The sequence below is a fragment of the Neolamprologus multifasciatus genome, chromosome 15 (assembly GCF_963576455.1).
Source record: "Neolamprologus multifasciatus chromosome 15, fNeoMul1.2, whole genome shotgun sequence".
Lineage (NCBI taxonomy): Eukaryota > Metazoa > Chordata > Actinopteri > Cichliformes > Cichlidae > Neolamprologus > Neolamprologus multifasciatus.
The window spans coordinates 34538053-34560749 of NC_140453.1; the positions used below are offsets into that span (position 1 = coordinate 34538053).

The 22697-nt window shown below is 41.7% G+C and overlaps 3 protein-coding genes across 5 annotated transcripts in view; 2 read left to right on the top strand and 1 right to left on the bottom strand.

The window, feature by feature from the left end:
• Positions 1 to 784: 784 nt before the first annotated feature.
• On the top strand, positions 785 to 17274 carry LOC146502529 (CTD small phosphatase-like protein 3). Its single transcript, XM_085132241.1, has 11 exons — positions 785 to 1079; positions 3307 to 3421; positions 3543 to 3686; positions 3925 to 4039; positions 4465 to 4576; positions 12195 to 12281; positions 13478 to 13540; positions 13687 to 13766; positions 13956 to 14082; positions 14512 to 14607; positions 16041 to 17274. Exons 1-11 carry the CDS (start codon positions 948 to 950, stop codon positions 16104 to 16106), a joined length of 1137 nt encoding a protein of 378 aa, XP_084988367.1. The 5' UTR covers positions 785 to 947; the 3' UTR covers positions 16107 to 17274.
• Positions 6914 to 10264, bottom strand: LOC146502530 (uncharacterized). The gene has a single exon (XM_085132237.1). It carries the CDS (start codon positions 9531 to 9533, stop codon positions 7257 to 7259), a length of 2277 nt encoding a protein of 758 aa, XP_084988363.1. The 5' UTR covers positions 9534 to 10264; the 3' UTR covers positions 6914 to 7256.
• A 120-nt stretch (positions 17275 to 17394) lies between the features above and the next one.
• LOC146502531 (CTD small phosphatase-like protein 2-A) overlaps positions 17395 to 22697 on the top strand; it is a 42243-nt gene continuing 36940 nt past the window's right edge. For 2 of the 3 annotated variants that reach the window (XR_014869212.1, XM_085132248.1), the window contains exons 1-2: positions 17395 to 17950; positions 20272 to 20617. Coding sequence is in view for 1 of the 3 variants with exons in the window: in XM_085132248.1 (XP_084988374.1) it covers positions 20344 to 20617 (274 nt within the window). In the remaining 2 variants the exon portion in view is untranslated. Of the gene's footprint in view, positions 17951 to 20230; positions 20618 to 22697 lie in introns of those variants that run through there. The other variant, XR_014869213.1, reaches the window with a different exon arrangement.

Sequence of the window (22697 nt, forward strand, 5' to 3'; positions counted from 1 at the left end):
GAAATGAGTAGATCAGGAAGACAGATTGAACAAGCAGTTTGGAAAGTTAGAGAGGCTGAGATGGTTTGGATATGTCCAGAGGAGGGATAGTGGATATACTGGACTTGTTGAAGATGGCACAGCAAGGAGGAAATGAGGAAGAACATAGAGAAGATTAATGGATGTAGTGAAGGAGGAGATGTTGATGTGACATAGAATAGGTGGCAGAGAATCTTGCAATAGGACTTAAAGGTACTGTGCTGCAGGGGTTGTAACAGACTCCACTTCGTTTGTGTGAATGGGGAGTCTGCCTAATACTAAGTTTCATCATGGAGTTCCACAGGGTTCTGTGCTAGAACCATTTATATTCACATTACACATGCTTCCCATTGACTGTATCATTGTGGCCTTTAATTTCTTACTGGGCCCTAAGAGTCTTAGAAACATGGGGTATAGTTGTTGGGGTTTTCTTTTGTAGGGTCTTTGCCCTAAAGCATCTTGAGGCCACTGTTGTTGCCATTTATGTAAATAAAATTGAATTAAAGTCTGAATTCTACACCTTAAATGCTTCATTTTAAGTTCACCGTGTATATCGAATTATGCAGTTTTTAAAAAAGTAAGGTATGCTGTTGCAGAAATTGCCTCTTTGCTCTTTAATAATCGTGCTCACCCAGAGGTTCTTTGCATATAAAATTCAAAGGGGGTGGGAGTGAGGGCAACGTGACGGGCGTATCACGTTGACGCTGGCTTTTTACAAAGCACCGCCCAATAAGCGTCTCCGCGGTGCTAAACCTATCGGAGCCCGGTAGATTCAAACGAACGCGCTGATTCAGCGAGTGGGGGCGGAGCTACTTCTAGCTTCTGTTTGGTGCTTGAACAGCGAAGCGTCGGATTGAGAGCGATTATCTTCGTTACGGTGGCAAGTGTTTCGTTTAGATGTTAACAAACCCCCACGTAAAGAAATAAAAATGAGACTTAGGTCTCAGAAAACCGTTGCTGCTTGTCCGGAGACACCGAGGCGCTCCCGTCGGCGGTCTAACGGGAAAAGGAGTCGATCGCGCCTGTCCGGGTCGGAGATTGAAAGTCCGCTTCAAACCAAGGTAATTTATTGTTTGCCGGGTTATTTCTCTATGGTGATAGTGCTGTTATTAATGTTGGTGGAACAGCATACAGAGCTCGATGTTGAATATCGTCCCTTTGTTAGGATGCTAGGCTAGTTAGCTAGCTACTAGCGTTCTCGTAACAAAACAGCTAACAGAGTTGCTAACATTAGCGCCTTCTCGATGGTAGGTGGCTTTTGCCACCGTTCTCTTGTTTTATCTGGATCTGTCTGGACCTATTTAAGAAATTTTTTTGGTTAATTTTAATTGGTAGGTTAAATACAGCAAGGAGGGTTGGTAGGGATATAGTTTCCAATTTAGACGTGAAAATAAACTATCGTGGTTGTAAATATAAGCTACTGTTAAAACTTAAGTTTAGATTTTAAAACGTGTTGGATTGGCAGACATGACTGTGACTAACCACTGTTTGCATTGTAGATTTAAACTGTAGATCATTCACTGGGTGTCGAAAAGAACAAAGGAGAACAATGTTGTCCATACAGATCCAATTCATAGCTGTAGCTGCTGTCTTTAAGTAAATCAGTCAATCAATCAATGAAACTATCATTAGTATTATTTTTTTGTATTCTTTTCTTTTAACCTCTACACCGAGTCGCATTGTTGTGTGTTGCTTTAAATTACTAAAATGAAACAGTGAGTTAACTTTGGTTTCAAGTTTAATCCTTTACCTTAAAATTGAGGGTCTTTTCACCCATAAGAGAAACTTGAGAACATCTCAAAAACGAAGCATACATACTAGGCAGCGTTAATCACATTGCAACACTGGATTCCAAGAGGATTGATGCCAACAAGGATTAAAGATCCCAGTTGCATGTGGAAGAGGGTCGCAGTAAAGTAGGTCACCAGGACACGTTTAGACTAGTGTGGATAGAGGCCATGCAGAACAGAATCCCATTTAGGGCAACATATGTGGTGACTTTGGTTGTTGGTTAAATCAACTTGATACTCAGGTTGAAATATGGGGCAAACTGCTGCTTGAAGAAAGGTTTATAACCATATTACAATTGTACTGTAAATAGCTGTGAAACTGTGTGGTCACCAAAATACAAGCTGACTTAGCTTTGTTTGAATGACGGCGTATTCACTACGTGAAGGCTTAAAAATAGCCAAATCTTGTACCCATCCTTGGTGAATTGGGTGTGCGATGGGTGTGAGATTTATAATTGCGAAATTGGTTCGCCCTATATGTGCTGACTCCTCAGACAAGGTACGAGAATAAATAGCGGTTGGTCTTCAGGGTTTCTACTCCACTGCCGTATTTCATATGGGGCCACATTTCCAATGCGCGCAATTTTTTGTAAGTACCGTCTCTTTGCATCTGGACACAATCTGTCTCTATAACGTTCATAGCGATCTTCCTTCCAACACAGTGTGTTTGTTTTGATTTGTGGCCTGCTAAAATGGTGCCGCGCTCCCACAATGCATTGCGGCGTTATGTCAACTCCAAAGCCCCATTGTCCTTGGCGATTTGGATGCAGCTGCTGGCCATGGAAACCCATTCTATGGAGCTCTCTACACGCTGTTTTTGAACTAATGTAAATGCCACAGTTTGGAGGTCGGTCATGATTGACTCTGCTGAAAATTAGCGACCTCTGTGCACTATGCGTTTGTTGAAACAATCTGCATGCCTAGGTGTTCCCGTGGCCATGGAAGTAATTGGAACACCTGAATTCAATGATTTGGATGAGTAAGTGAACACTATAGTGTAGAATAGAATAACCCTTTATTGTCATTGTACCTGTACAACAAATCTATGGGTGCTCTACAGAAATGAAATATAAATAGTAAAACAAAAGGGATAAATGGCATACAGTGTGTATATATATATATATATATAAGCTAGAGGCATGTCAGCAAAACAAGAGAAGGGGACACATTGAAGAACAAAGTACTTGGAAGCAGTGCAAAGGAATTGGTCTGAGTATAGAGTCCGTATGTGAGGCCTGAGTGATGGGGATTACTCAGACCGTGGCACAGATTGGTGGGGGGATGGTGTTTGTGAGGAGCAGCTTCTGGTCTAGGTTATTCTGGAAGTGCAGCTGCTTTTGGGTCTTCTCTAACAGAATTTTTTTTTTAATAAACATGGGATACTGATTGAGACATCCTGAAGTAATGCACTATTACACTGTTTTAAATGGACCTTTAGGGGTAATAATGAAGGTGTTGCTTCACTGATCAGTTTTTTCTTCTTGTTTTTATTGTGTAGGATGAAGAGACTGTGAATAAAGACTCAGAGGATGAAGTTCCCACTATGGTGAGGCGACCGCTGCCTCGTGGCCGGGCGAGAAAGAGGGCTATTGCTGTGAATGACCAAGAATCAGGTATTTTAGCGCCATCGGCTGATTCTGCTTTAAAGCACAGTTACACTACCTGTTAATTGTTAGTTGAAATGCTCATTGTTTTTTGTTGTGTTTTCTGAATGACTCTCATTTTACTGTCTAGATTTGACCTTCAAGACTCCAGTCCGTCCCATCATGCACCACGAGCGCATACTGTCAGAGATCGACCCTGTGACTCCGCGTAACGCGACAACAGCTAGAAACATCTACTCACCCATTGTACGTTTCCTCACACCCAGCAAAGAAAGTGAGTACCAGTCATCCATTTGAAACTTGTTTACATGTAACAAAAGTCTCTGGTTGAGAGACATCACCATACAACTGAATGCAGCTTTGTGATCCATGGGATAAACTCCACCTTGAACAAGCTGACCTGCTTAAACTACTTGGTCGGGAGTCAACTATATAAGTCTTATATGATGTCATAAAGTCAGACTTGGTACTTAAAGTCTGTGTGTGTGTGTGTGTGTGTGTTTTCTATTCAGATTTGAAGTACACAGGAACGGGGACCAGTGTACTGATGAGCCCAGAACGCGGTGTGTTCGGTTGTGGCTCCATTGACCTTCTGGGTGGAGACGAGGACGATGACATCTTTGATCCGTAAGTTGTTTTTCTACATACAGTCACAGGAGAAGACCATGATGTAACTTCATCTCATACATTATTGTAAAAGAAGTATTCAAAATCAGTTTACAAAATCCAAAAATATCTTTTTCTACTCCTTCAGTAACATCATGTCGGCAATTCAATTCAATTTTATTTATATAGCGCCAAATCACAACAACAGTCATCTCCAGGCGCTTTATATTGTACAGTAGACCGTACAATAATAGATGCAGAGAAAAACCCAACAATCATATGACCCCCTATGAGCAAGCATTTAGGCGACAATGGGAAGGAAAAACTCCCTTTTAACAGGAAGAAACCTCCGGCAGTGTATATGGGTTTGGTAACTTAGCTATTTGAGAAACGACACAAAGTTTTGTTTGAAAGTTTCTGTTGCTGAGCATCATTTTCATCTGCAGCTTTACGTTCATCAAGAACATGCCGTTGCGGTCCCAGCATTCCAGACCTGCTCTTCTAGATATTCCCCCGAAGACCAGAAGCACCCCAGAGGGAACGCTGGTGGTCGATCTGGTGAGTTTTATCCTCCGTTGCCTCCTGCTCGCTGCACACACATGCAGCTCGGACACATGGGCTGTATCCCAATTCAGGGTCTGCAGCCTTAAAGGCCACATTTTTATGCCGATTACGTCACAGCGACGCGACGAAGGCTGTCCCAATTCAAAGGCTGCTCGAAATGTGGCCCTCAAATGCGTCGTTCATTTCCCTGAATTTTAAGGATGTGGCGGTGTAGACTTCGTGGCCCAACATATCCCAGAATGCATAGCGCGGCGGTGGGTGTGGATAATTTTGCCGAGCGGAAGAGGGGCGGCTGAAGAGTAAACTTTTAAAAGTACTGAATATTATGTCACTTATTTATGTGCAAACGTTTAATAACGAAGAACATTAAAACATTACTGTTGGCCACATGTCGGCAACGTTATGTGACATTACTGATGTTTGTGCTAACGTGGTTTTAAAGCCTTTACTTTAAAATATACGCCGTTCAATAGTTGACAAATTTAGTAATGCCAACATATTGAAATAACATATATTTGTCTCTTGTATATAATACATTTATATATACAGTGTCAAAGGAACCTGTCTTTAAATGAAGATTTAAGGTGACAGGAAATATAAATAAATGCAGCTTGAATCTTCACTGAAGCTCAGTATTTGAATCAGAGTTCATTCACTGCTGTAATAACTAATAATGATTGAAATAATAACTTTAATATTGGCCATATTATATTTACATTACCAAAGTGAGATGACTTTAGTCTCATGAACAACATTAGCTAATTGTCATTTACTAGCTAATCTTAAAATGACTGTTCAGTACAGAAATGAAGCCCAACAATCATGTATTACAGTCCTGTGGTCTCAGCCTCAGATACTTATCAAATCAAAGCTCATGTAGAAACAAACAAACAAATGAACAAAAGATTTTCTCCTTCATTTCTGTCAAACAATGCTGAAATGTTTCCAGCTGTTAGTATCATGGTTTCTAGGCAACCTGGGCAGCGCGACGGAGGCTAGACCGTCCCATTTCACAAGCCTCGCACTTACGGCCTTGGCGGTCTTTGAGTACGCGGGCCTTGTGGACCGTTAAGACTGCGTACTGCAGGCTGCAGACCCTGAATTGGGATACAGCCATGGATGTCGACTGTGGAACACGAACTGAGGACATCTTAAAGAAAAATCACAAACAATATTTACTGAGTTTTTTTGTGTGTTTAATTATATTTTCATGGTCAGGAATAGTTTGCTTATTTAGCTTATTAGTGTGAATGCTGGTAAGCATTCACAGTATTGTTATTCAAATCTTTATTATTATAATATTTTATTATCTATTCTGTACGTTTTTTGCCGTCTATCTCCTTCAACACCGTTCAACTTAGAAAAACCATTCAATCACCGTTAGATTCCTCTTCTTTTGGACATTGCCACTTCTGTTGCACACTCAGTGCCCCATACCATATTTTTCAGGCCATAAGGCTGACTGTCGATAACAGCCTGTTTTCATACATAAGGCGCATTAAGCGAAACAAAACAGTCAGATGAGTCAAACTTTACTCAACTCATTCTTCTTGCTTCCTCTTTTTCGTACCATTGATTCATTAATCTTGAATTCTCTCGCAGCTGCTCTAACTTTTATCGAGTGGGGAAAAAAATTAGCGTTCATCCTCCAGTTTCACTGTGCTAATCTTATGCTAATCTTATGCTAACTATACATTAAAAAAAATAATTGTTTGATGATCTGAAACGTGTGTGACAAACATACAAAAAAAAAATACCACCATTGTCATATAACAGTGACTTTCTTCCGCCATTCTGTTCGCTGACCCCATTGTGGACCACTAAATTTTTTTATAGTGTGTATATGTATTACATATGTATGTAATATATATTTATTTTATTTATTCATTTTTTTGCACTACATTAGACAACATCAAAATAGCGTTGTCAAAAATGACAATAGCGTTAGCATTTTTTGTTATTTGTGTGTTGTAATCTTTATATAAAAAAACCCCACCTCTTAATCTTTGGTATATGGCGAGGCGCTGTGGACACCCAAGTTTGTGATTGTGTAGAATTTTCAAATCAATACCATGGTTGCATCTGCTGAAAATCTCTGTGAAGCTTAAATCTCAGTGACCTTGACTTCAAGGTCAGAGGCCAACTTTTTTGAAAATCAGAGGAGGTTCACATTTATAACACTGGTATGTCTACTAGGAGGCTGAAGGGTAGCACTATATATTTATAAACAATCAAAAAGAACAATTATTAGGCAATTTATTTATTTCCAATTTGTATTGAATTTATTTCTGTTAACATGGTGTTTTTGGTCTGATTGAAGGACTGATGTGATGGTAAGGTGTCCGCTGCTCCGCTTTGAATATTGGTAGGCTTTTTTTTTTTTTTAAATTTTCACAAGAATTGCTAGTTCCCCTAGAGTTTTGGCCACCTCAACAATCAGACGATTCCCTATGAGCAAGCATTTAGCAACAGTGGGAAGGAAAAACTCCCTTCTAAAAGGAAGAAACCTTCGACAGAACCAGGCTCAGGAAGGGACAGCCATCTGCCGCGACTGGTTGGAGTGGGGGGAGTGAAAATAAAAAAAAAAACAAGCCAAAGGGATCATTATTGGAGCAGCTTAATGAATTTTTCCAGTGCTGTTAATATCCTTTTCCAACCCCAGTTTGTGTTTTTGTCACTTTTGTCCAAGGTGGAGGTATGGTCTTTCAATGTCAATACATGGGAACCTCTTAGAGAGGCCAGGGTTGAAAAAGGGATGCTGGAGAACCTCCGCGGGTGTTATCCGCTGGTGTGCATCCAAGGCCAACATCCCTTTAATTAAGCTGACAAATAAACGTTGGCCATTTTCAGGTCCTCGTCTAAACGCCATTACTTGTTTGAGGTCATCAAGACGCGTAAGTTTTATGTATCGAGTCTCCAGGGACTCATATCCTGTCTCGCACTGAAATTGTTGGTCAGTCTTAAATGTCCAGCGCTGTTGGTTGTAGTTGTCTTCAATGAAAAAGTCTTCAGTGTACACACCAGAGTCCAGAACATGATCTGGTGGCTGTCCCTGAGTCTCTATGATGAATTTTAAAACATCATATTCTCCATTTCCAGGGTAGAGTGGCACCCCTGTACCAAGTTCCACAGCTACCAGCCCCAAAGACCACATGTCAGCTGCTTCATTATAAGGAAGGCCAAGCATAACCTCGGGTGCACTATAACCAACTGTCCCCACACAATCACTAGGATTCACTGCAGACGCAGGACATGCGAGGCCAAAGTCTATAAGTTTGACTTTGATGGGAGACTCATGGCGGTTAACAACCATGATGTTTCCAGGTTTGAGGTCAGCGTGCACTATTCCCACAGAACCCAGGTGTGACAGGGCATTTGTGAGTTGCTGTAAAATTGGCCTGACTTCGCTTATGGGGAGACCCTGGTTTTTCCGGTCCCGTATGTAGTCCCACAGGCATTGATCGAGGAGTTCAAAGTTTAAGCAAACCCGCTCTCCGTCGTGGAAAAAGCCGTTCCATTTAACTATGTTGGCGGCATCTGGATCCAACCTTCTCAGCTGCTCCAGGATGAAAATTTCCAGTTTTGCCTGTTGCAGAATATCAGGGCGGTTCCTGTTGACTTTAATAGCCACAGCACGGTTGGTTTTGGTATCACGACATTTGGCTACAATACCAAAGCCCCCTTCTCCGAGGAAAGCCTCTACCTTGTAGCGGTTTCCCAAAATGTTCCCTTCAACTATTTCAAGCTCATCTGAGTTGAAGGATGAGTGTGGACGCATACTTGAAAATTCAACCGAGTTTTGGAAACTGCAGTTGATTTTCTGTGATCTCCTGCTTTTCAAGTTTGAAGGGTGCTGAAAGACCACAGGGTTTTGTGGTCTTTCAGTACTCATGTTAGTGCAAGGGGAACTCTTACGGTTGAAAAAGGGATGCCGGAGAACCTCCGAGGGTGTTATCCGCTGGTTTGCATCCAAGGCCAACATCCCTTTAATTAAGCTGACAAATAAACGTTGGCCATTTTCAGGTCCTCGTTCAAACACCATTACTTGTTCGAGGTCATCAAGACGCGCAAGTTTTATGTATCGAGTCTCCAGGGACTCATATCCTGTCTCGCACTGAAATTGTTTTTCAGTCTTAAATGTCCAGCGCTGTTGGTTGTAGTTGTCTTCCATGAAATAGTCTTCAGTGTACACGCCAGAGTCCAGAACATGATCTGGTGGCTGTCCCTGGGTCTGTATGATGAATTTTAAAACATCATAATAATTTCTCCCAGGATAGAGTGGCACCCCTGTACCAAGTTCCACAGCTACCAGCCCCAAAGACCACATGTCAGCTGCTTCATTATAAGGAAGGCCAAGCATAACCTCAGGTGCACTATAACCAACCGTCCCCACACGGTCACCAGGCATTACTGCAGACGCAGGACATGCGAGGCCAAAGTCTATAAGTTTGACTTTGATGGGAGACTCATGGCGGTTAACAACCATGATGTTTCTAGATTTGAGGTCAGCGTGCACTATTCCCACAGAACCCAGGTGTGACAGGGCATTTGTGAGTTGATGTAAAATTGGCCTGACTTCGCTTATGGGGAGACCCTGGTTTTTCCGGTCCCGTATGTAGTCCCACAAGCATTGATCAAGGATTTCAAAGTTTAAGCAGACCCGCTCTCCGTCATGGAAAAAGCCGTTCCATTTAACTATGTTGGCGGCATCTGGATCTAACCTTCTCAGCTGCTCCAGGATGAAAATTTCCAGTTTTGCCTGTTGCAGAGTATCAGGGTGGTTCCTGTTGACTTTAATAGCCACAGCTCGGTTGGTTTTGGTATCAAGACATTTGGCTACAATACCAAAGCCCCCTTCTCCGAGGAAAGCCTCTACCTTGTAGTGGTTTCCCAAAATGCTCCCTTCAACTATTTCAAGCTCATTTGAGCTGAAGGATGGGTTAGCTGACATGGTGGAATGTGTCGGCTTGATCGGTGAATTGCTGAGAAATGTGAAATTTTCTCAAAACTTTCCAAAAAGGTTTTGGTTGCTGTCAGGTCTACGTCCGTTAAGCAGTAAAGTGTAACAGCAAGATGATGACATAACAAAGGATCAAAGGCATTCTGTTTTGGTTCAAAGGCATTCTATTTTTTTCAGTTGAAACACTGAAAAAAATAGTGTTTCAACAGGGCAGGCTGGCGCCCTGTGGGACGCAGAGGTGATAGGGTAAGGATGCAGAGCATAAGATCCAGGATAAGATTTACTTATCGGTCAGCTCATCAGCGAGCAGCCGCAGAATCACAGGTGCAGCTTGGCAGGGGATGGACTCAGGGTGAAGACACAAAATCAACAATGACAACAGTGTTATTCTTTATTAGTGTGAATGCTAGTAAGCGTGTGTGTGTGTGTTTCAACTGCTGCTGTGTGCACAGTGTTTGCTCTACAGCCATCATTTTACCTTCACGTAGCCATCGTTGTTGTCTTTCCAACAGCATGTCTTTCAAAGCTCAGAGATGTAAACTTTTTAAACTGTGTGGATCCAAGTGGAGGGATAACCCTCTAACTGACCCATAGAAATACATTATATTTTCAGTCAGGAGTTTGTCTCAACAGCAGGAAAGACCCCACTTTTTAAATTGCTCCTGCGGCCAAAGTTTTGACAGCAGGAACATGAAGAACACACTGTTGTATAGAACAGGTCCTCGGGATTGTCACCGTTTGAAAATGATTTTGATGGGAGTTAGGGTCTTGGATTTAGAAGCAGTTGTTCAACAAGTGCACCGAGGCAGATTTGAAAGGGTTTTGCCACAGAGTAATAGTGTGTCAGTAGTTAGTCCTGGACAACTAGAGCAATGCATTCCGATTGGCCCATGAAATTCGGGCTTCTGTTTGATTGGTGCATTTGTTTTCAGCAGACAGGTGGTTCAGATCTGGGCTTTTGGAGTCAGTTGATGACTTTTAGAATCATCTTTTCTGACTGGATCATTAAAACTTAAAGCATTGATCTTTCTGCAGTGGATTCTCCCACATTTCAGTGATATGGTGAATAAAAGAATATTGTAAAGTCAAAATACACAACGTCGTAGTCTCACTTTATTCCTTACGTCGTGTTTTTCCGCTCACCCACAATAACAACAACCCACCGCAGGCAACAGTACTCTCGCGATATAACAGAAAATAACAAGTTAACAATCTCCCTCTTTCTTTTTTAAAAATAAAAGTATAAACACCCCTTTTAAACATTTGTATACATATATATGTAAACAAAACAAAAACACTTTGTCAACATTATAGAACATTCAGGAAACCTTTCAATGTGCTTTTCTTTACTTAAAGCATACTATCACTGCACACAATAAACGAGAGTGCATTTTAATGCAAAGAAAACTTCGTAAACAAAGGATCACAGTATCCAGAGTCCTTCATCTAGTGCTTTTAGAAGGGTTAAAGGTGAAACTCCTTTTTTTTGTCAGATAATCAGCAAGTTGGGATTTGGAATCTGACCAACCAATCTGTCTGATTTTAATGGCTTGTATGAGCTCTTTAATGCTGCTCATTTCCAGCCTCGGTCTCTTCTCTGTAACCTGCGTAGTGGACTTGAGTGCATCAAACAAGGAATGATTGTCAGGCACACAGACACACAGCATTCAGACCAGTGTTACCAGTTTTAAGCTCAGAAAAAAGTGTTGCCAGGAAGACAGCACTGTCTATTCCATCTGACATGGCAAGAGTTTCTCCTGCCAGTGTACTTCTGACCACACGGCTGATATTTTTTTTATTTTTATTTTTTTTGACTGCCAAAAGAGAGGACAAAACTTTCTTCCTTTACCCATAAGGATGATTAATGCCCCTCCTTGAGTACCGCCAGCGGGAAGGTTGCCAAATGAAGCGTCACTGAAAAAAAACAATGCCAAATCCTCACTGTTACCCAAGTGTTGAAACTTAAGAGTCACTTTCTCTACTTTAAGTTTACGGATAACTTTGTTCACTTCATGAATGGACTGCACAATTGCACCTTTGATATTAGATCCCAGGCTGCATGTGTCAAACATAACATCTGGTCTCGTTTGTTTGGCAACCCACAAAAAGGGCGTAAACACAAAGCGCGGACCCCCCGACAGATCAGAATCAGCGAGCTGTCGGCTTTCAGCCCTGACCGTGTCCATGCTGTCGGGTGAGAAAGGCGACATCTCACTGATTCTGATCCACGGGTCCCGCTGTGTGTTTACGTCTTTGTGCAGAATCCGTGTTCCTGCTCTCATTTACTGTCTTAGCTGTTTGGTGGTTGTTGAAATTTTGTGAGATTTCACCTGAGATTCTGCCATTTCGGGCAAAATAAATTCATATTAAAAAATCGATTTAGGATTTTAATGAATCGATTTCACGCCAGAATCGATTTTAATCGATAAATCGATTATAAAAACCCACCCCTAATCTGCAATTCCTTTTGGATGTTGTATTTAGCAAGAATAGAGTATGGTCTACATTTTATTGTTAAAGATTGACTTTCTGTGGCTTTAACATGGTTAAAAACATAAACTGGACACTTTCACCTTGTTCCCTTGTGAAAGCAGTCAGTTATATATTTAAAATATTAAGTAATCTGAGGCATGTGGTCGTGTTTATTTCCAGGAGGAGACCCTGATGTTCAGCTCTTTGAATGTGATCGAAGACGCAGAGTACACCTTCCATGCAGCTTTCCAGGACCATCAGTACAAGGTGACCACTCACTGAAAGCCACTCTTCACAACCCTCTGTGGTAGTCTCTTCTGCAGACCAGATGTTTACCACAGCAGCTTATTTAACAACAAACAAGATCTTTCATTTTGATTCAATTTTGAGAACTTAACATGTGCCTCACATGTTGGTGCATTATATCACAGAGCTGGTGATGATGTTACTGATATATCAGCAGGTTTCTTTTTCTTTCAGAGACACAAAACAGAAGCAGACTTCCCTAACATTTGTTACCCCTGCTTATTGGAGTCCTTATTAACATGATGTGGCAATAATTTAAATTTTTTATTTTTTTTTAACTGCATTGTCACAAGTCATGGATAATTTCACGTGTCTTTACTCTTTAATCAGCTTTTATAAATGCTGATACCAGCAGATCGTCAAACAGCCAATATTTTCAGGGGAACTCTACATTATGTTATCTTTCCTAATGTCGTTAAAAACAAAAGGAAATGTATATTTCAGTTGAAAGTCACATAACCTATTGGATTTTGTTTTTAATAACTTGATGCGGTTGGGTTTCTGTATTTGGAAATTGTGCACTTTTCTATTTCATACTTCCTTGTTGGCTCATTTACGTACAAGATGCATGAATTAGGAAACTAGTAGAAAGTGTTGCATGCGAACATCTGTAAAACCATTTTTCATTCACTCTAAAAATTAAAAACTGCAGTTGATGAAGTGCAAAAACCCACTTTGGAAAACTGAAAAGATACACACATTTTTATGAATTTTGAAATATGCATTTGATTTCTTTGACCTCTCTTCTGTTTTGTGAGCAACTGGGGAATTTTGGCATCTGGGACGCTGTGAGTCCAGGAGCTGACTCTACAACTGCACTTAACTCTTTACCCCTTAAAGCCTACTACGTGTAACCCTCAAAGCTCTTTTATGAACTGAGTGGTTTCTGTCATTTCTCAGGCTTATAGAACAAAATGACTGAGTGTGCATCAGCAGTTGGTGAGGGTGGCCTCTGTTGATGCAGACAAACCATTCTAGAGGTGGTCAAACCGTTTTTATTGGTGTGTATATACCAAGGTGTCAAAGCTCATCATAAAGGGTACCCGGAAGGTTGTCAGATGTCTTGATGGGGAACAGAGTTAAAAGATGAGCTTCAGTCAGTAGAGCAGACCTGAGGTTACTGACTTGACCACTTATTCTTCCCCTGTTCTCAACAGGTATACATGGTGCTACGACCACATGTGAAGGAGTTCCTGCAGGCCATGGCAAAAATCTACGAGGTGTGTGTCAGTGTGTAGATTAGCAAATAGTTTGGTTATTTTGAGCCTCATTCACACGTTAAACAAATTATTTTTCTCTCACTGCTTTAACGTGGAGCAGTTAAAAGTGTGGAATTGTACCAACTGCCGTGCGTGCTCTGTTCCAGCTGTTCGTTTACACGTGTGCGAAGAAGGAATATGCCGAGAAGATCCTGGACATCCTGGACCCGCAGAGAAAGCTGTTTCGGTATGAGCTGCTTCCACTTGTGTTTTGTAAACTCGGTGCGTGAGTGCAGAGACGTGCGGAATCGCACTGCTGCTGTGTTGCGTGCTGAGAAATTCGACATGGCCTGCTTCAAATGTTCCCTTTAACATTCTGCCCGTGCCATACAGCGAGGACGGTAAATGTGAGTTTCACTTGTGATTTCTGTGGTAGACACCGGCTGTATCAGGACGACTGTGCCTGTGTTCTTGGCCACTACATCAAAGATCTCAGCATCCTCGGGAGGGATCTGAAGAAGACGGTGGTTCTGGATAATGCACCCCACACATATCCATATAATGTAAGTTTAAAGGCTGTGTTCTTTGATTTTCTCTGAGCCCCACTTGAATGACTGAACTTCTCACCCTGTGCTAACAGAGACCCGTCCACCCTTCGGAGAAAGCTCATCGCACCGATTGTATCCACTATCTCATTCTTCGAGCTAACAGTAACAGTATAAAGAATGAGACCAGGCTCAGATATTGGGACTTTAGCTCCATCTGGTGGCAGATGGCTGCATAACATTTATGACACAACAACTTATGGTAACTGGGCATCAATTAAAATGTTAATAATTAGACTAAATGATTACGTCTGGCATCGACTGACAGTAATGACGATTATTCATCTTGTTGACTATTCGCACACATCCTTAATTAATTACTTTGTTTTGCTCTGTCAGCACTTTGTTGCTGTTACTGACTTTTAATAACATGTTTGTTTTTTGTAGTTGTTGAACACGATTCCCATCAAGAGCTGGTCTGGGGAGTCTGATGACAGAGAGCTGCAGAAGCTCATCCCCTACATGGAGAAACTGTCTGCAGCTGTAAGTCTGCTTACATCTTCTGTGTTTACTGTGCACTTGTTTAAAATGGATTCAGAGGCAACAACATGTGCTTCCTCCTTCACCGCTTCCACTCTCACTGCACCAGCATCATTGTTTTTGGTCCCGGCAGGCGGCTGTTTTCAGAGAAAAACCCCGCTGCTCTGCAGGTGCTGCTCTGCACCGGACAGCAAACCCATACAAATGGCATTTATCAGTGCCTCACGTTTACTTTAGAGATTATGAGAGAACGAGAGCAGATCTTGGAGAGTAAAAGTGTGAGTTACAGTAGTCAGCTGGACACAAACGCCAACCAAATTAAAGGATTGAGCTTTAAGGTCCGAATCAAGTCAAAATGTATGCTAGTGTTGTTTCTGCTGCCGCCAAGTGGCCACTCACGTTGTTACATGAGTTACAGTTAACAAAAAAGATTTTAAAATGAGTATAAAATTCAGATAAGTAGCTTTGATCGTCAGCTTTAGTGCAGGCCTCTCGTCCGTGAGCCTGCTTCCTGCGATCTATACAGACGTTTAGATGTGTGGCAGGCGGACACTTAATCGACTCAGAGCTCATTTGCATCGGTTTTGTTAAACAAATGTTTAATCGTCTGTGTGATGGTGCCTGTGATAAGATGCAAGCGTTTGTCTTTAATCTCACGAGATTCAAACATGCTAGTATGTTTTTTCTGATGTCTGTTATGTAGCTGCAGTTAATAATTGTCATGAACTATTAATCTATCATGTACAACAAAGAGTTCTCACATGCTCACATTCGATAAACTAGAAAATCTTCATCATTTAATACAATGATTTATCTTAATAGCTGAGGCTGTAAGAATGCACGGTAACTGGTGTGGTTCTCTTACAGCACATTTCTACTTAGCCGTAGTACAAGTCTCATTTATGCTTCACATTCATTTGTGTCTCACAGACTGGACACGTGAATATGGTGAGATACATGTTGTAATATTCGGCGGATCCACACTGGGTTTAGTTTTTTATTGTCAGCGTTATAATTTGTCCCCTTGTTTGAAAACTTTGCTGCATAAACCTGTCCATGTTTGGGATGAGTCGCATGCTGCGCTCGCTTCCTGTTTTATGTGAACATGCTGATGGCTGGAGCGGGGAGGCCCGGGCTGGCTCGCTGAGTTGATAACCTTGTCGTGTAGCTGCTCAGCGTCACCGTGCTTGTTGTTTGGTGAGGACAGATAGTGAAAGGGTATTCTGGGCATGCCGGGCAGGCTAAGTGCTACAGACTCAGATTGTCATAGAGAAAATGGATTTTCCTTTTCTTTTAGGGTTGTTGTTGATTCCCCGGTCAGTGAGCTGTGAGTGAAACAGCTGGTTATCTGCAGAAGCATCTGCCTGTTGTCTTTCCTCCCCCGGTTTCATGATTGACTCTGAATATCTGAATATCTCTCGCTGGTGTTTTTTCAGGAGGATTTTCGGGAGGTGCTGAAGAAGAGGAAGGATCACTTCCACAGGCTGCTGTCAGAGGACTGACAAACCCCCCACTTTGACTGCTTAATGTGACTTTCACAGCCCATGTTTGCTTTGGCGAAAAGGCAGAAGCCAGTTGGACCTTGGTAACCTGCAGACTGTTGGTTTGTGGTGGACCTGTGCGCCCTCCTCCATCCTCCCCCATCCTCCCGTTGGCTTGAAATGACAGCAGAGCGGTGTTTCAGACATGCTGCTGGTCGCTCAACAGATGTCCTTCTCCTGGACTCATTACACAAGCAATAAACTCATATCTGTGTGTATATATATATTTACAGCTCAGAATCCAGAATGTTGTTTATAGTCATGATTTTTTTTTTAAATTTATTGATTATATTGCAAATCTACAGCTGTTATCTGTATATTTTAAAATGTTTTCTTATGCAATAAAATATCCCTGATAAGAACTGGGGGAAATAAAGCATTCATGCCTAGGTGTCATTTAATTTTCATATTTAGATTGTTATTTTATGATCCTCTTATCTTCAGTTGTTGAAATTTTTCATTGAGCATACAGATGACTGTGAGGAAGAGGAGAAAGCGACATGTTTGGAAAACACATGGGCTCAGGGAGGCTGAACTAAAAGAGAGTCAGACAAAAATAAATATTAATAAAGTTGAGGTGATTGAATTCCAATCATTCCACGTTCAGGTCTCCCTATTTTTCAAGGGTGAAAGTCGTGTGTTTCCAGGAAACGCTCCTCAACATAGCGAAAAGCAGCGATGTGAGAATTTCCTCTAAGGAAACATCCTGTAATAGGATTTTCAAAAGGTCTGCTTTGTTTCTCAGGCATGAAATAAATAGATTTTCAAAAATCTCAGCTGCTCTCTGCAGGTATCTGTAACCCTTTGAACATCTGCACCGCTGCAGCAGAGCTTTAAACTGCGCAAACCCTGCTCATCACTTCCTGTTAAGGAGGAAATGGAAGTGTCACAAGGGCAAGTGGAAAGATGGTAACGCATGCGCACACCTTTCCTAGATCACTCCTTTATTACCATTGGTAATCTGATATTCACTGACAGCACATTAAGCATCCCAGGATCCATGTGTGAGACTTCATTCACCAGTGGCTTTTATGTATTGTTTGTGGGCAAAGATGTTAAACGCTTTTCTTTTATCTATTTGGTGAGAAATTCCAGGAATCAGATGTTTAGAGAAAATGGGGCATGCGCAGTAAAGTTACACACAATCCAAAAAGGTTTGGCGTCTGTTCGTCGCGCCCGACGCCACCGAGCAGTTATCGGTGGTGGACTGTTGGAAGTTGGAGTGACTGATAATGAAAAGCCCAACAATATCAGAAAACAACACAATGACGTCTCTATAACCTTAATTTTGAAAAGTTCATCACTTATTATTGAGTGAAAAGACTTTCTATAAACGGTTGTCTGTAGTAGCTGATGCTGTCTGAGTGAGCATTAATATACTCGGAGTTCACGCACTCATCCTGTGTATGAATATCAGGCGCGCCGAGGTTTGGTTTCATTGTAAATATTTACTGCCCTGTTTAGATGCACTCGTGTTCGTGATGGATGTGATTGCTCATGTTGAATTTGAAGGTAAACTAAAAGTAAGTGCCTCCTCCTCCTCCTCTTGCTGCTGCCGCTCCTCTGCCTTTATTTGCTCCATATGGTGTTTGACATGGTACCCAGGAAGGAAAAAAAAAAACTTGTGTGGGCGGAGGAAAAAGCCTAGTATTTTGTCCGTCCTGAAATTTGATTCAGAAGTTCGGGATCCTGGAAGACAAAAAGCAAACGGAGGGGGAGGGAAGAAAGGCAGACGAGGACGGAGGGTTTTTTTTAAACAGCGAGGAGAGTAAACTCACCCAAATACTCCGCAACCTCTGACTAAAGTAAGTTCATTTATAAGAGTAACGCTTCTTGTTCTGCTGATCTGCACATTTGGGCATTTCGTTTCGCCAAAGTGAGGCAGGTTTGTCTGTGAAATGAAATGAATCGCTTTAATTGCTGCTGGATGCCACAAAATACACGATTCGTGATTTGTGAATGACCTGTCCTTTACGCGTAGCTTTCACGCGTGCGTTTTCCCCTCATTTGATTTATTTATCTATCAATAAATGAGGTGTTTCCTGCAGCTGCTACACTGAGCCCGAGAAGCTTCGTGGAGGAGGCATCGTATAAAGTTTTTGTTTTCAGAGAGTGGCTCAACACTGAGGGGAAAGTTATTTTTCAGCGGGTTTTAAAGCCACATACCCCTCTCCGCCCCCTACGCGCCACATCCAGGCCAGCTCCGATAACCGCCACCGACATTTATTCCTCCAGACCTTCAAGCCCCGTGGCTCCTAATTGATCTCTATACATGGTAAGGTCCTCGCTTGTTTGGAGAAACGTCGCCGTGCGCGCCCGCTCTGCGCCACAGTTGGTTGTGCGCCAAGAAAACCCACAGAAAAATGCTCCAGATTCAATCTGCAGATGTTAATGAAGCCTTTGAAGACAAAGGCGCGTGACTGATGTTATTTTACGCACACCTGGCAGACGCTTTTGTCCAGTAAGTGCATTTTATGTGCTTTAGAGTTCATAAGTGCTGGAAACATTCGTCCGTGTGTATGCATATGTGTAGAAAAACAGTCATAAATGAATATGTATTTATAGATAGTATTTACTGTGTTTGTTGTGCAGTTGTAATACAGGAAAAGGTACAGTGTTACAATAACTGATTAGGATTATTTGCGAGGATTAGTGGAGTTGAAGTAGTCCATGAAGAGCCATTAAGGAGATGTTCCAGTAAGCTGCTTCTGTGCTTTTTTAGACCTTTTTCACTAACTTGAACATCTCTGGTTCAGTTTCACATCATGAGATGGGAACAGGTGAAACGTTGCCCTGTTTCATCCTCCAGAGTTCTCTTAGAAGAAAGCTAAAGTCTGACCTCACAGTAGCAATGTAACACAAGATTTTCCATGAATCCACGAGTTTCTGAATTGAAATCCCATCAGTGTTATAATCCTGTGTTTTTTTGGATTTGAAATATGTGTTTTTAAAATTTGTAGCTTCTAAAACTTTGGTCAAAGCTGCCAGGACAGGAAATACTTTTTACAAGATGCAGAGAACTGATTATCAGTACTGAAGGGACGTGTAGTGACATCCACACTTCAAAATATAACTTTAGAGCTTCCTGATGGTGACACACTGAGCAGTCGGAGCACTTTGCTCTCAAGAAAGATTAGAAACAGGGGGGACGTTATGTGAATACTTCCAGTGCCTTTAAATCTTGTTAATAAACACATTATGTCTCATTTGTTTAATCAGTTTGTGAGGAAATACACATTTAACATTTCTCTCTGTTTCAGTTTTGCTCGGCAGGTCAGCTGTTTGCTGTAGCTTCATGGTTTTGGGCTTCTTATCTCCCAAAGTATCGATTTGCTCCTTTTAGGTGAAAACGGTCAAAGCATATTTATTACACCTCTGCAGTGCTTTCCATTTTACTACATAGATATTTGAGTCATCCTGCTGCGAAATACGAGCCAAAAGGAAGCTTTTAACTAATAATAAGCTCCCTCCAAAGTGTTGAAACCTGCAGATTCACACAGTCTCATGTGTGATACGTTTAAAGGATGCAGGGCAACAGCGCGGTGCACGCCAGCCACCTTCTGGACTTCCTGCTGTAGATCATAAAGCTGGAGTCTGCGATTATTGTGACGTGCTTCGGTGTGCACGAGAGTGTGACGCATTCGTGTGCTGATTTCCTGAGTTTCTCTACTGACAGGGATTCAAACCTGATGAGAAAGTGTTCCCAACAGAAACAGGGGAAGATAAACTTTGACATCCTGTCAGTGATGATTATTGTATAACCATGTGCATAAACCCATAATTTCCTCTATCCTCCCCCCAAAAAAGCCCGCATAAAGTCCCAGTGAAGTTTTTGAGTGTAAGCGTCTCCCTCAGCGCTGACCTTTCCCCTGAGGTCAGGGCTGTTCTGGTCAAGACAAACAGATTCCTGAAGCAGGATATAATTTGGGCCTTACAGGTAGAAGAAAAGGGCAAAGACAACAGAGGCTTGAAAGAAAGCAGATTACTGACGATATTTAAGGGAAAATAAAGATGAATCACTGTGTTTTCTCGGGGATAATTTTTCAGACGTGTGTATTAATCAAGCTTTTCTGACACTTTGGGGAATTAAGGTGATTTTCTCCCTCACTCTTTTCTCTTTCCGCAGTCTGATGTTTTAAACTGATCTTGGCCTGATTTCCACCTGGACCTCTTCCTGCTCCTCTCAGGCTCTGTGACTATGAGCACCTCGGGGCTTCAGGCCACTAACCGGCAGAATGCGAAGGAGCTCGACAGCATGAAGGAATCCATCAGCGATATCATCAACCAGCTTCAGGACATCGACCCGGCCAGGCTCTCCTTCTCCCCCTTCCTGGATCTGGACACTCAGATCTCTTTGGCTCCGGTGTCAGACAGCCCCGAGTCGTCGGTGGAGGAGCTGCACTCGTCCTCCCACTCTGTCTCCGGCTCCCAGTGCTCGCCGGAACCGCCACCAGCGACGGATCAGCCAAGGAGTGAGTTATTGCCACTGCTTTTTACTGTCTCCTCGTCGGAGCTGTAGGATTTGAAGGGAGGCCAGAGCAAATTAGCAAAAGCTAAAGTCGGATTGAGTCCAGGCTGGATCCAAATAGAGTTAGGACAGAGCCTGCAGAGGTAAAAAAGCATTGTTTGCGTTGAATGGAATAAGCTAAGAGCAATTATATCACAAAAACATTAAGAAAAAACAAGTTAAGTCATTTTCCAGAAGAGAAAAAAGAGATAAATCCTTGACTTTAGTCAGATTTTGGAAAAATCAGCTTTTAATTGTGGGTAAAATATCATAAAAACTTGAGTTGTGCTTTAGGAAATGGAGCTTTTTCTTGTAAACAAGACAAACATTCTTATAATTAGATTTAATATTTGCGTGACAGAACCAAGTCCAAGCTGTGAGGGAAACAGTTAAAGTTGGTGTTGGTGGGTGACTCCCATCTGTAATGTGAAGTGTCCAGATGTTTGTAACCCTTCTCAATAGCTTCTGGTGTTTAGTGGGTGCTGTTTTGTGTCCTTGCAGCAGCGGCGGTCTGGATGTTTTTACGTTTCGGTCCAAACCCTTTTTCTAGAGCTTTAATTTGTGTCTGAGGGCTTCTATTGGTCTTTGGGCTCAGAAAAAAGTGTTGCCAGGAAGACAGCACTGTCTATTCCATCTGACATGGCAAGAGTTTCTCCTGCCAGTGTACTTCTGACCACACGCCTGATATTTTTTTATTTTTATTTTTTAGACTGCCAAAAGAGAGGACAAAACTTTCTTCCTTTACCCATAAGGATGATTAATGCCCCTCCTTGAGTACTGCCAGTGGGAAGGCTGCCAAATGAAGTGTCACTGAAAAAAAACAATGCCAAATCCTCACTGTTACCCAAGTGTTGAAACTTAAGAGTCACTTTCTCTACTTTAAGTTTACAGATAACTTTGTTCACTTCATGAATGGACTGCACAATTGCACCTTTGATATTAGATCCCAGGCTGCATGTGTCAAACATAATATCTGGTCTCGTTTGTTTGGCAACCCACAAAATCTGTCCTATTTTTGACCTGAGTTGCTCCCGTTCTGTTTCACATAAGGAAGCATCCCTCTGTACAGCCCGTGCTGCTTGTAACTGAACAGGTTGTAGGTTGTCAATGTAAAGTTATTGATGCACCTCTATTACATCATTAACTGTACAAATGTCCATACCAACATAAAAAAAAACTGTCATGTTCTTCACGGCCCACAAGGAAGGTAGATTTCAGTACAGGAATGATATGAGTTGCAAAGTGACTTGAACCAGCCCAAAGGAAATCATCAACGTGACATGCAAGCACTCCTGTAATCTCAGATTGTTCATTCTGACAATAGAACACTGCAGGATCAACCTGTGATATTTTACCACCAGTTTTGTGCATAATGTCTTTGACCTTATTGTACCAATAAAGTGAAGCAATTATTTCATTTCAGCTCAAAACATTCAGCTATCAGCATTCACACAGCAATTGCATTCACAGTATTGTTATTCAAATCTTTATTATTATAATATTTTATTATCTATTCTGTACGTTTTTTGCCGTCTATCTCCTTCAACACCGTTCAACTTAGAAAAACCATTTAATCACCGTTAGATTCCTCTTCTTTTGGACATTGCCACTTCTGTTGCACCCTCAGTGCCCCATACCATATTTTTCAGGCCATAAGGCTGACTGTCGATAACGGCCTGTTTTCATACATAAGGCGCATTAAGCGAAACAAAACAGTCAGATAAGTCAAACTTTACTCAACTCATTCTTCTTGCTTCCTCTTTTTCGTACCATTGATTCATTAATCTTGAATTCTCTCGCAGCTGCTCTAACTTTTATCGAATGGGGAAAAAAAGTTAGCGTTCATCCTCCAGTTTCACTGTGCTAATCTTATGCTAACTATACATTAAAAAAAATAATTGTTTGATGATCTGAAACGTGTGTGACAAACATACAAAAAAAAATACCACCATTGTCATATAACAGTGACTTTCTTCCGTCATTCTGTTCGCTGACCCCATTGTGGACCACTAAATTTTTTTATAGTGTGTATATGTATTACATAT

Coding starts and splice junctions, on each gene's coding strand:
- LOC146502529 (XM_085132241.1), top strand. CDS start 948: ATGAGACTTAGGTCTCAGAAAACCGTTGCTGCTTGTCCGGAGACACCG. Junction 3,687..3,924: donor CCTCACACCCAGCAAAGAAA/GTGAGTACCAGT, acceptor TTTTCTATTCAG/ATTTGAAGTACACAGGAACG. Junction 4,040..4,464: donor GACGATGACATCTTTGATCC/GTAAGTTGTTTT, acceptor TTTCATCTGCAG/CTTTACGTTCATCAAGAACA.
- LOC146502530 (XM_085132237.1), bottom strand. CDS start 9,533: ATGTCAGCTAACCCATCCTTCAGCTCAAATGAGCTTGAAATAGTTGAA.